At 43.4% G+C, this 14,538-nt stretch overlaps 1 protein-coding gene across 6 annotated transcripts in view; it reads right to left on the bottom strand.

Moving 5' to 3' along the window:
- LOC115171633 (C-Jun-amino-terminal kinase-interacting protein 4) overlaps positions 1-14,538 on the bottom strand; it is a 64,174-nt gene that overhangs the window by 47,485 nt on the left and 2,151 nt on the right. For all 6 annotated transcript variants that reach the window (XM_029728630.1, XM_029728629.1, XM_029728627.1 and 3 more), the window contains exon 2: positions 3,976-4,096. In XM_029728630.1, coding sequence (XP_029584490.1) covers positions 3,976-4,096 — 121 coding nt within the window. The remainder of the gene's footprint in view (positions 1-3,975; positions 4,097-14,538) is intronic.

Raw genomic sequence — 14,538 nt, forward strand, 5'->3', positions numbered from 1 at the left:
ACAGTGAGAGACAGAATAACAACAACAAAAATCCAGAAAAACACATGTCAAAAATGTTGTAAATTGGTTTGCATTTTAATGAGAGAAATAAGTATTTGACCCCTCTGCAAAACATTACTTAGTACTTGGTGGCAAAACCCTTGTTGGCAATCAGAGGTCAGACGTTTCTTGTAGTTGGCCACCAGGTTTGCACACATCTCAGGAGGGATTTCGTCCCACTCCTCTTTGCAGATCTTCTCCAAGTCATTAAGGTTTCGAGGCTGACGTTTGGCAACTCGAACCTTCAGCTCCCTCCACAGATTTTCTATGGGATTAAGGTCTGGAGACTGGCTAGGCCACTCCAGGACCTTAATGTGCTTCTTCTTGAGCCACTCCTTTGTTGCCTTGGCCATGTGTTTTGGGTCATTGTCATGCTGGAATACCCATCCACGACCCATTTTCAATGCCCTGGCTGAGGGAAGGAGGTTCTCACCCAAGATTTGACGGTACATGGCCCCGTCCATCGTCCCTTTGATGCGGTGAAGTTGTCCTGTCCCCTTAGCAGAAAAACACCCCCAAAGCATAATGTTTCCACCTCCATGTTTGACGGTGGGGATGGTGTTCTTGGGGTCATAGGCAGCATCCCTCCTCCTCCAAACACGGTGAGTTGAGTTGATGCCAAAGAGCTCCATTTTGGTCTCATCTGACCACAACACTTTCACCCAGTTGTCCTCTGAATCATTCAGATGTTCATTGGCAAACTTCAGACGGGCATGTATATGTATTCTTGAGTAGGGGGACCTTGCGGGCGCTGCAGGATTTCAGTCCTTCACAGCGTAGTGTTTTACCAATTGTTTTCTTGGTGACTATGGTCCCAGCTGCCTTGAGATCATTGACAAGATCCTCCCGTGTAGTTCTGGGCGGATTCCTCACTGTTCTCATGATCATTGCAACTCCACGAGGTGAGATCTTGCATGGAACCCCAGGCCAAGGGAGATTGACAGTTCTTTTGTGTTTCTTCCATTTGCGAATAATCGCACCAACTGCTGTCACCTTCTCACCAAGCTGCTTGGCGATGGTCTTGTAGCCCATTCCAGCCTTGTGTAGGTCTACAATCTTGTCCCTGACATCCTTGGAGAGCTCTTTGGTCTTGGCCATGGTGGAGAGTTTGGAATCTGATTGATTGATTGCTTCTGTGGACAGGTGTCTTTTATACAGGTAACAAGCTGAAATTAGGAGCACTCCCTTTAAGAGTGTGCTCCTAATGTCAGCTCATTACCTGTATAAAAGACACCTGGGAGCCAGAAATCTTTCTGATTGAGAGGGGGTCAAATACTTATTTCACTCATTAAAATGTAAATCAATTTATAACATTTTTGACATGCGTTTTTCTGGATTTTTTTGTTGTTATTCTGTCTCTCACTGTTCAAATAAGCCTACCATTAAAATTATAGAGTGATCATTTCTTTGTCAGTGGGCAAACGTACAAAATCAGCAGGGGATCAAATACTTTTTTCCCCTCACGGTGGGTAGGTATGTTGGTAGGTAGGTAGGTTAGATCGGCTCTCAGATCTGTATGTAAGAGTATAGGCTATGTAAATACTGCATTATTGAATACTAGCTAACTGTCTTCTGATCTCCATTCAGGTCTTCCCTGTCTTAGGTCTAATTAGCCAGAGCCATATACTGTATGTGCTATACAACTGCACTCATATACCATGTATACCGTACATGTCTAGCCTGGTGCCTAACCGTCACCATATGGATGGTTTGATTCATCACATTTTTTAAGCATCAGTGCAGTGTACTACATTAACATACACATTGTGGTGGAAATACTTCCCAGCCATTCATACGAACCACAGTGACTGTGGCCAGCTATGGGAGGGGCCTTTCTCTCTGCCTGCCCTACAGGCATCCGCAGGACAGCTATGCGGTCCTTCTCTGAGGAGTGGCGAGAGTGGGTATGATGTAGACCGAGTTAGTGTGTTTAGAACGTTGGCTCACTCTGTTGGGTGGACTGGGTGAGAGGAAGAACTGCATCTATGCAATATTCTGCTTCTTTTGACAAAAGACAATGAACACCATTGCCAAAGAAACCAAGAGTTGTGTCTGCAGATCAGGGTTGGGGTTTCAGAAAGTAAACCAAAATCCAATTTTCATAACTGAAAAGCATTGAAAATAATTGGAATTTCAGTGTACTTCCAGAATTTACTGGAATTGACCACAACCCTGCTGCAGATACACACCATGTCTAAACAGCAGTCTAGTGTACCATTGTCCTGCAAAGTAACCATGGATCTGAAAGTCCATTCATCTTCTCCTTTCATACAAGCTTCCCAATTAAAGTAGGAGGGCAAGTAAGAGAAGATGCCTGCAGTTTAAGACTATCCACACAGAGTAGCTTGTGGGCTACTCTACACAGAGTAGCTGTGGACTCTGCCCTGGTCGGAGAACGCCTGTCTGGAACAGCATAATGACCCATGAATTATTCACCACAGTCTGGGAGTGGCAGCAGCCAGGGCAGCGTGCTCTACAGATGGTTAACTACACGGATGGGACTCGTGTGTTTATACACACAGGGCGTGTGCCGTTACGATCTGCATTTCCCAGTCCTGGATTGCCAGTGTGTTTCTGCTTTAGCAATTGTTTAGCATGACAACAATAAAGGAAATGGCTGAAGCAGGAACTGGCAGTCAGATTGTCATTTTCCTAAGACTGAAGAACAACAGCAGTATGTCAGTTTATGAAGCTATGGTTCTCTCCTCCTCAATAAGTCATTGCTAACAGAGGTTTGAGCTATCACATCAGACTGTGGATGCATGTGTTCCCTAAAGGATGCCACTTAGAGGATGGGAGTAACAGTAATCCTGTAATCCCATTACTGTCACCCAAAAAGAGTGTGAATGAATGTGTGTGTGTGTGTGTGTGTCTAATTAATTATCAGAGGGATTAATGGGAGACGAGAAAGGCGGAGGCAGAGAATACCATGGAAATACATTTGCACTGGGCTCCATGGAGATGCTATATATGGACAGCTGTGTGCAAAATGGTAGGCATACCAATGATGTGAAATGCATGTATGTAGGTGTGTGGGTGGGTGGGTGGGTAATGTATGTGTGGATTCAGTGTGAGAGGGAGAGAGGAGAAAGAGGAGTGAGATGGTGAATCCCAAACCACCTCCTCGCCCCTATCCAAATCACTCCGTTGTCACGTGTTGCTGATGAAACTCTGAGGGTGACTTCCAGAGAGTGGCGAGGGGATCAGTAACCCATCAACGTCAGGACACACTCCTGATTGGAATGAAGCAATTCATGTTCCACTTTTAAATAATAAAACAAGCATGAAATTCAAATGAACAAGTCCACCCTGTCGTTTTACAAAATCTGAACCTCAGCAACAGTTAAACATTTAATTTGGGAGGTATTTCATCTTTTACATGTGTCAAGTCTCGACATTAGACATAAACAAATGCATAACATTTACATTTACATTTAAGTCATTTAGCAGACGCTCTTATCCAGAGCGACTTACAAATTGATAAGGCACGTCTCTCCATTCTATTGTGTGAAATTGGGCAAACTCAAAAATAACGCAGTACTTCATGGGATTGCACTTTGCTACGGAGCAGGCAGTGTTGCAGGCTCAGTCGAAGTGCCTACCGGAGGGTCTAATAAGCCCCTACACCCTCGATAGTTTTCACTCACTCAGCTTTAGGACACTTGTGCAAATGGCGGAGGTGAGTGTGAACGCGCAAGTGGAGGGTAAGGGGTTGATTTGGGATTCAGCCTGTGTGTGTGTGTGTGTGTGTGTGTGTGTGTGTGTGTGTGTGTGTGTGTGTGTGTGTGTGTGTGTGTGTGTGTGTGTGTGTGTTTGTGTGTGAGAGCGTGTGTGTGTGTGTGTGTGTTTGTGTGTGAGAGAGTGTGTGGGAGAGTGTGTGTGTGTGTGTGTGAGTGAGAGAGTGTGTGGGAGTGAGTGAGTGGTGTGTAAACTTACTTTGGTCTGCATAGTTCTTGATCTTGAGCTCAAGCTGGCGGGAGTGGGACTCCATTCTGCCCACATGGTTCTGAAGGTCCTTCTTCTCCTGCTCCTGACTGTCCTCAAACTCCATGAACTTCTGCTCAGAGACACACAGAGGACTCTCAGTAACTCTCTCTCGTCAGTAACATATATACACACACACAGACCACTCTCTCACACCACTCTCTCACACCACACACACGCCACACATTGCGTAATACAGTTTAAAAGAGACACTGCAAATATAGAAAGCAGAATTATTATTTGACCAAAGACAGGACCACCCTGTACGTTATGCAGAGGGGTACATGTGTATCTACTGCCACAACATAGTCTAGACTACACTCTAAGAAGCAGGATGTCTACTACTACGTTAGACTCCCACAGGATAGAGAGACCAGGATCTGGAAGTCTTCTGTTCACCAGGAAATGCAGGTCCCCTCCCCTCCCACATCCTCCTGGTGTGTCAGAGAAGTGTGTCCTGGACAGAAAGCCAGTCTGTGTGTGTGTGTGTGTGTGTGTGTGTGTGTGTGTGTGTGTGCTTCCACATCCTGCCAGCTGTAATCCTTTACTCTAGCCTGCTCTTCAGTACTCTCCTTTCTTCTTTTCTGTTTTCACATTTATAGATGCATTGCAATTAGAGCTAACTACAGTACATCAGATAATTATCTTTTTTCATCATTAAACAAAGCCATGACATTCTATAGAATACATTTCTACCTGTAACGTTCAACACAGCTAGAAAGGCCGCAGCTAATCATCTGGCCACCATACTGTATTATCCAGGCCTTCTGTACTCCTCTCCCCTAGAAGAACAAACCAGGGAGCGCAAAGCCGCTGGAAAACGTGTGGCAAGACAGCATTTGCCCCAGTACTTCAATCTGGTGTGAATGCAGCGGCATTGAACACGTTTACCAGACAAATTCAATAGTTCACGTCATAGAAAAACAATTTGCAACAGAAAAGAAAGCTGGTATTTGTTATTGGACAAGTTGACATAGTACCTCCCCCAATTTCAGCCTGTTTACATGTTTTAGTGAATAAAACCCTGTCCCTGGGATTTCACGTGGTAACCCCCATGCTCGCTGTGACAGGTGGATTCACTTGTCAGTCACAGTGGTCTCCTAGCTACAGCCTACAGAGCCTAATCAACCACTAGTTTGGTTGCACCAGCCCTTTGTTTTTTGACTCTGCACTTGGTTTATTTCTTCGCTCACGCTCCTCTCCAGTGTGGAATCCTGGAGCAATCTGACTTTGTGGTCGTGTTATCTAGTGGAAACCATCCTCATGAGAGAGCGAACACACATTTTCATGGAAAACAAGGCATGTGTGAATAAAAGCAGTTAATAAAAACAGTTTAGTCATCTAAAACTATATAGAATGATCCAGTCTATAGCTAGCTAGCTAACAAAATTACTAACGTTAGCTTTAGAGTAGCCTTCCTAGATAGCTAGCTAGCTAGCTAGGTTGATGCAATCATGCAGCCAGTAGCTAACATGATTTAGACTCACTGAATAAATGTGTTTGGCACAGGATAAAGAAGATGAAACGATCTGCTGCTGCTACCCAAGGACAATGGATACGGAAGTTCTTGGAAAGGTTAGTCAGACAGTTTGTTAGTCCAGTAATGTTCATTGACATATTTTATTTGCAATGCTGGTGATTATTCACATTACTGCAAATTTCACTGTCTTAAAAGTAAAAACCCTACAAATTCCACCACAGAGCAGTCTACAGACAATATGAACACACATTTGTCCAACCATAAAGAGTGAATTTTTTTTCAATAAAATCTACTTCATGAAAAGGGGTACATTATTTTCAATTAAAATGTTGAAAGTTGATTTAATAATTGAATATATGGGTTTGACTGGCAATCAGTTCCTACTGTGAGCACCAGGGAACCAACCTATGCAGGGAAGGATGGACACAATAAAGAGGAGAGGATGCATATGAGGAATCACAGCGTGGAACATTCCAAATCCCCAGGATTCATAACACCCCTCATCGGGACTCTGGTTAATGCGGTTCAACAGTTAGGTTGTTTCCCAAATGACACCCTATTCCCTATGTAGTTATCCAAATGGGCCCTTAGGGCTCTGGTCAAAAGTAGTGTACTATATAGGGAATAGGGTGCCATTTGGGACACGGGCTGCCCTGTCATCCTCTCCACTGCAGCACTTTAGTTATCTAATGTTGTTCTTCTGAACGAGGCCCCTTGGCCTACCCAGAGATACTTCTTGAACCGATGGTTAAAATTGCATAATTTGTTTTGGAGTACTACCAGTGTCAGTTTGTGTCATCTGAAACGTTGGTGTTTTATCGACCGTCTCATGTCCCAACAATGTGTTGTTGGAAGCCGTGCAGTGAGTCTAAGCAAGCAGAGTCTCGAAGGGTGAAATATGTTTTCACTGTCCATGGTCGAGAACATCTCAACTCAGCAAAAAAAGAAACATCCTCTCACTGTCAACTGCGTTTATTTTCAGCAAACGTAACATGTGTAAATATTTGTATGAACATAACACGATTCAACAACTGAGACAAACTGAACAAGTTCCACAGACATGTGACTAACAGAAATTGAATAACGTGTCCCTGAACAAAGGGGGGTCAAAATCAAAAGTAAGAGTCAGTATCTGGTGTGGCCACCAGCTGCATTAAGTACTGCAGTGCATCTCCTCCTCATGGACTGCACCAGATTTGCCAGTTCTTGCTGTGAGATGTTACCCCACTCTTCCACCAAGGCACCTGCAAGTTCCCGGACATTTCTGGGGGGAATGGCCCAGGCCCTCACCCTCCGATCCAACAGGTCCCAGACGTGCTCAATGGGATTGAGATCCGGGCTCTTCGCTGGCCATGGCAGAACACTGACATTCCTGTCTTGCAGGAAATCACGCACATAACGAGCAGTGTGGCTGGTGGCATTGTCATGCTGGAGGGTCATGTCAGGATGAGCCTGCAGGAAGGGTACCACATGAGGGAGGAGGATGTCTTCCCTGTAACGCACAGCGTTGAGATTGCCTGCAATGACAACAAGCTCAGTCTAATGATGCTGTGACACACCGCCCCAGACCATGACGGACCCTCCACCTCCAAATCGATCCCGCTCCAGAGTACAGGCCTTGGTGTAACGCTCATTCCTTCAACGATAAATGCGAATCCAACCATCACCCCTGGTGAGACAAAACCGCGACTCGTCAGTGAAGAGCACTTTTTGCCAGTCCTGTCTGGTCCAGCAACGGTGGGTTTGTGCCCATAGGCGACATTGTTGCCGGTGATGTCTGGTGAGGACCTGCCTTACAACAGTCCAGGCTCTCTCAGCCTATTGCGGACAGTCTGAGCACTGATGGAGGGATTGTGCGTTCCTGGTGTAACTTGGGCAGTTGTTGTTGCCATCCTGTACCTGTCCTGCAGGTGTGATGTTCGGATGTACCGATCCTGTGCAGGTGTTGTTACACGTGTGCAGGTGTTGTTAGACGTCGTCTGCCACTGCGAGGACGATCAGCTGTCTGTCCTGTCTCCTTGTAGCACCGTCTTAGGCGTCTCACAGTACAGACATTGCAATTTATTGCCCTGGCCACATCTGCAGTCCTCATGCCTCCTTGCAGCATGCCTAAGGCACATTCACGCAGATGAGCAGGGACCCTGGGCATCTTTCTTTTGGTGTTTCAGTAGAAAGGCCTTTTTAGTGTCCTAAGTTTTCATAACTGTGACCTTAATTGCCCACCGTCTGTAAGCTGTTAGTGTCTTAACGACCGTTCCACAGGTGCATGTTCATTGAACAAGCATGGGAAACAGTGTTAAACCCTTTACAATGAAGATCTGTGAAGTTTTTGTTTTTTATGAATTATCTTTGAAAGACAGGGTCCTGAAAAAGGGAAGATTATTTTTTTGCTGGGTTTATATGTGATGCATTGTGGGTAAATGGTGACTGCCTAATTTACAAATAATAATGAGTAGGCCTAGTTACAAATGATGCAAGGTGATTTGTAGATGAGTCAGTCACTACTCTGATGAACAAGCCTTGGCTGTCTTTGCTTCACTAGGCTGGCCAACTATGATAATAACAACATTGTTAGACAACAACACAAGGTTAGTGGTTTTATAACTTACACATAAAAAAATTGTTTAAGTCTACTGTGAATAGTGTTAAATGTAACCCTGCCTTACATAAAGCTTACAGAATTAATTGCAGAAGAGCATCTTTAATCAGATGACATAAAATGTATACTTTCTACATTGAAACCTGTCTGTATTTATTTTTCAAAGTTAACATTGTGTGTGTGTGTGTGTGTAGAGTGTAATTAATATTTAAAGTCATTGTAACCATTCTTTGCAGAACGCTCAGCCCTGCTATAATAGTTCACTAAACTACAGAGTATGTTGTCCACTGAAGTTGTTGTCTCTGGCTCTTTTGATATTATATTCAGAATGAATAACAACCAGGTTTGTGATAGTTTGAGCCACCTTAGGTCAAGATTGTTCTCAATTCACATGACCAGACAATTAAAACCACAGGCCTATAGTCATAACACAGATGAAAAGGGAAGCTATGTATAATAATAATATTTTGTCATAGCCTACGAATAGGACCCAGAGTTTTACCTGACCAGGTCATGATCAGGAAAAACTCCAGGCCCCAGAAAAGACACAGACAAATTTTGCCACACCGCTTTTGAACCGGTGGTGCCACCTCTGAGGGAGTGGACATTGTTTGCATCCATGTGGATTCATAGTGATTCAAAACATTGGCTAAGGATGAAATATTACTTGCCACATGTCTGTAAAGTGGCAGTTTATAACCACACCTTAGGGATGAATGTCGAACTGGAGTGAAACCTACTTACGCTCACTCACATTTCTATAAACAGTCAAACAGTGTATCAATCATTTTTACAAAGGGAACTGCGTGATAAACTACTATATCATGGAGACTTTATTCCTCATAGTGGTGAGAAGATGCACACACCCAAACACCCTTTTTTATTTTTCCAGGTTTGTGTTTTCGATTTGAGCGATCTGTTAAATAACAACAACAGAATCAATGCGTGGCAGAGTGGCCTATAAAAGCTGAAGAACACATGCACATCCAGGTACTTTTGGCTGATGAAGACCTAAGGGTGAAAACGTTGATATAATAACATCACCAGGGAACATGAGCAGCAATGTGGCGTTTTCCTTTTTATATTTCAGAGTGGCCTATAAGACATTAGGGGAACAGATGTTGCTCTTTATTTTCTCCTGGATAAAATCCAAGAGGGTTTGACAAACCATTCCATTGGAAACAGTAGGTCAATATTGAGTAAAATGGGGAAGGTTTATGGTGCAACACCAGGCCCAAGAGTACGTAATAGAAGCCAAGGCAGAGGAAAGTCTCTCCCTCTCAGTGAGCCCTGGCCATCACAAAGGATCACATGACCTGAAAAATCATAACCCGCACAGCCTACTATACGAAAACCTCAGTCCCCACCCCCCCTCCTCCTCCTCATCTGCATATTTTCTGGGGAACACAGGGTTTCCTGGGATGAAGAAACCCAAGGCAGGCTGGAGGAGTGTGTGTCTCAATGTTTCTGTGTCACAGCCTGGACAGAGCGGAGCGGCCTAAAACAGCACCACACGCTGAGTTTGCTCCAATGGGACTACAGAGGTGGTCCGAGTCACATCCAACTCTCCCTCACTAAGAACCAGGGCCAGGCAGCAAGAGGTCCAACAAACACACACCTGGAGACAAACCAAAACACACACAGAAATAGGTCAAACCAGACTGGGCAGTGCTGCAAGTGAAGCCCCGCAGTCTTGGACGAAGTTGTCTGTAACCACTGATCAAAGCTCAGTTTAGTCATTTTGACCCCAAATGGCTGTGGTAAAAATTGTGGTAGGATAAGCTTATCCTAGGTCTGCTGTAGGGGCAAGGCAACCTTTAGCTCTATGGTGATCGTTCTGCCCACTGTGGTAGGGTCATGACTCTGTGTACGGGCCTGGACAGATGCTAAATGCCTCTTCTATTCATGATGCCTGTTTCTTTACCTTTACTAGAGGGAGGGGCTTAATATGTTATCTTTACTAGAGGGAGGGGCTTAATATGTTACCTTTACTAGAGGGAGGAGCTTAAGATGCATATCCAAAGCAGTTGAAACAATGCAGACTGACGGATGGAACTTTATTCTCACAGTATTATACACTCCGGATTATTTTAGAAATTACATATTTGAGTAGTAATGTCATGATTACTCAAGTAACAACTCATTCAGGATGATAGTGAGAAAAGGTGGGACTACAGAAATAGCATGAAAGCCCTTCATACTGCAAGTGCCAGTAAAACACAGTTCTGTTTTATCTCCCCTCTTCTCCTCTTCTCCACTCGCTTGTCCTGTCCTCTTAATTCTGTTCTGTCCTTTCTCACCTCATCCTCTCCATCCGATGAGCAGTCTTGATAAATTGCTGAGTCACTAAACCTGCTGCTTCTGAGGCAGAATACAGCATATTCTCTGTGTGTGTGTGTGTGTGTGTCCAATGTACCTTTCCCGATTAGGAATGTTTGTCTGATTCACTTCTCATAAATGTAAATGTGTAACTACTCATTCATAAACAGTTAAGGGTTTTCCTAGACTACAATAGGTAATTGCGGCCCACTTATGGACGCTGTATAATAGCCTGACTGTATTTGTCTATACTCTTGTCTGATTTCTGATGCTTTAGTTTAGAGCAGTGGTCACCAACTGATTCAAGATCACTTTGAGTCAAAATGCAATCCGAGATCTACCGCTCAGATTTTTGTTTTTTTACCTAAACCTATGCAACATTAACCAATTAAAAACAGTTCTGTAACAATGAGGTTTGTGCAGTAGACTATAGACCCAATACATAATCACTGCATATTGACTATCCTTGACTATGCAAAATTGTCCTACTCAAGAAGGATCATGGTTGTCAGTTATAAGCAAACAATGTGAAAGGAATGACAGGAAGAAGTAGCCTTCACTATTCAGTGGGGTTTTATGTGGCTGTATGACAGACCCGCTTGTATTATGGTTGTGTAGGCTAGTATAGTGTCATGATGTTGACCTGGGGGTAGGTTTATGACCCCCCCCCCCATAAATACCTTTCTCCCTTCCCTCTCTCTCTTGACTCTACAGAAGGACTCTTGAAGAGCCTTTGTTAAACATACAGAGTCTGGGAACATCAAAAGGTGGGGGGGGAAAGGAATCATATTTCGGTAATCCAACCAGTTGAAAATATGTGTTTGTACTTAATGAATATGAGGTCAGTTCGGTAGTCATCTGAGACATTCTTATTAATGATAGGATGACACACTGTATCGTGTAAAGTCTACACATTATAGTTATCAGATTCACATGGAATTATTGTGCAATTTAAATGTTTAAATATGAAACTATTTGTGAAAAAATGAAATGTAATTTTAGCTTCCAAATGAGAGAATTGGGTTTTCATAAGGTTAAAGCTCTGCTCAATCAGTGGCCCGCCCCTGTGAAGAGACATGGGTTATAAACTATGAAACACACCCTTCTCTCCCTCCACTATATACAGTGGGGGGGAGAGTATTTGATCCCCTGCTGATTTTGTACGTTTTCCCAGTTACAAATAAATGATCAGTCTATCATTTTAATAGTAGGTTTATTTGAACAGTGAGAGACAGAATAACAACAAAAAAATCCAGAAAAACGCATGTAAAAAATGTTCTAAAATCATTTGAGGGAAATAAGTATTTGACCCCTCTGCAAAACATGACTTAGTACTTGGTAGCAAAACCCTTGTTGGCAATCACAGAGGTCAGACGTTTCTTGTAGTTGGCCACCAGGTTTGCACACATCTCAGGAGGGATTTTGTCCCACTCCTCTTTGCAGATCTTCTCCAAGTCATTAAGGTTTCGAGGCTGACGTTTGGCAACTTGAACCTTCAGCTCCCTCCACAGATTTTCTATGGGATTAAGGTCTGGAGACTGGCTAGGCCACTCCAGGACCTTAATGTGCTTCTTCTTGAGCCACTTCTTTGTTGCCTTGGCCGTGTGTTTTGGGTCATTGTCATGCTGGAATACCCATCCACGACCCATTTTCAATGCCCTGGCTGAGGGAAGGAGGTTCTCACCCAAGATTTGACGGTACATGGCCCCGTCCATCGTACCTTTGATGCGGTGAAGTTGTCCTGTCCCCTTAGCAGAAAAACACCCCCAAAGCATAATGTTTCCACCTCCATGTTTGACGGTGGAGATGGTGTTCTTGGGGTCATAGGCAGCATTCCTCCTCCTCCAAACACGGCGAGTTGAGTTGATGTCAAAGAGCTCCATTTTGGTCTCATCTGACCACAACACTTTCACCCAGTTGTCCTCTGAATCATTCAGATGTTCATTGGCAAACTTCAGATGGGCATGTATATGTATTCTTGAGCAGGGGGACCTTGCGGGCGCTGCAGGATTTCAGTCCTTCACGGCATAGTGTGTTACCAATTGTTTTCTTGGTGACTATGATCCCAGCTGCCTTAAGATCATTGACAAGATCTTCCTGTGTAGTTCTGGGTTGATTCCTCACCGTTCTCATGATCATTGCAACTCCACGAGGTGAGATCTTGCATGGAGCCCCAGGCCGAGGGATATTGACAGTTCTTTTGTGTTTCTTCCATTTGCGAATAATCACACCAAATGTTGTCACCTTCTCACCAAGCTGCTTGGCGATGGTCTTGTAGCCCATTCCTGCCTTGTGTAGGTCTACAATCTTGTCCCTGACATCCTTGGAGAGCTCTTTGGTCTTGGCCATGGTGGAGAGTTTGGAATCTGATTGATTGATTGCTTCTGTCGACAGGTGTCTTTTATACAGGTAACAAGCTGCGGTTAGGAGCACTCCCTTTAAGAGTGTGCTCCTAATCTCAGCTCGTTACCTGTATAAAAGACACCTGGGAGCCAGAAATCTTTCTGATTGAGAGGGGGTCAAATACTTATTTCCCTCAATAAAATGCAAATCAATTTATAACATTTCTGACATGCGTTTTTCTGGATATTTTTGTTGTTATTCTGTCTCTCACTGTTCAAATAAACCTACCATTAAAATTATAGACTGATCCTTTCTTTGTCAGTGGGCAAACGTACAAAATCAGCAGGGGATCAAATACTTTTTTCCCCCACTGTAAGCCCTTTACGAAAATATAACTTTCTGTTCTGATGACATTAGGGCGACAGTCCTATGTTGAAAGTGTTCAGATAATAAGCTGTTCCGGGTACATTAGGGCGAGAGCCCTATGTTAGAAGGACAAAGACCACCTATAGAACTAAGCCAACCTCAGCAAGAACCTAACGAAATTAGCATCAAATTTCAATGTGAAGGTGACGACCTCCATGCCGGAAGGATGAATTTCGACTATACCAGCCAGAATATAGCATGAGCTAAAAGTATGGCAACTTGGTATGTGCTTTGAACTCTTATTCACTCCAGAAGTGATACCTCCTAGCCGTTGAGTTGTCAGCGGCCGCTGTAAACGTGGGCTAGGAAAGGACGGACAAAGGATCTCTAACAAACAACACAATACTACCAAGTATTCAGTTTACCACCAGAGATACTCTTCAAAGGACAAGGAAGATCTCTGTTGGGCAACACGGCCAGCATCTACGACCAACCTACTAATGCGTAGCGCCAAGTAAATATTTATTGCATTCTCCTTTTTCAAATGGACGGTAATTTAGAATGCATAAGATACTGTATTTACGATAGCATAGCTTCTCCCTTTGTTCCTCAGTCTTCCCGCTCTTTCACTCAAACCCAACGCCCTTTCCTTTGTGTAACCTGCCGTCATACAGGTTCCGTCCCCCAGGGACGTTTTCTTGTAGGACATAATTAATATTCAATGTATGATCCATTCTGTGTATATGTAATTCTGTGAGATTATTTAGGTATTTAGTAAATAAATAATTAAACTAAAGTTTGTATTGCTGATTCAACTTGTTAGCCAGGGTTTGTGAAGATAAGCAAGAATTCTACGATGTTCAGATGAGACAGAAACAAGGTGACGATTAATATTGACTGCTATTGATGTAAAAGATTACTAGGTCTTTAAGAGTTTATTCGGAAGATAACAGCTCTATAAACATTATTTCGTGGTGCCCCGACTTTCTAGTTAATTATCTACCTGATCAGCTCAATCAGGTAATATTAGTTACAGAGAAAGGATTTTATAGAATAGCATGTCATATCACTTAATCCGGCATAGCCAAAGACACGACAATAGGCTAGTGACTCTGGATAATGTATGCATCCCTCAGTTCTCTTCAGTGTTGTAGTAGCCTACTCGAGTCCGGCCTAGGAGTGTCTCGGTCTTGTCTTGGTGTCAGATACATTTTTACTCATCATTTCTTGCCGAGACCAACCAATACCAGGGAAGTGAAAAACTCATCATTATCAGATCCCATAAAACCGCTTTGCCAGGCTAAATAGCCACACTCCTTTCATGACACATTAATATCTTGTTACTTTTGTTAAATCATTTGTATACATTTTAAATGGCTTTTACAGATTGGATGTTTTACAAGAAAAA

Source organism: Salmo trutta, chromosome 32 (assembly GCF_901001165.1).
Source record: "Salmo trutta chromosome 32, fSalTru1.1, whole genome shotgun sequence".
NCBI lineage: Eukaryota > Metazoa > Chordata > Actinopteri > Salmoniformes > Salmonidae > Salmo > Salmo trutta.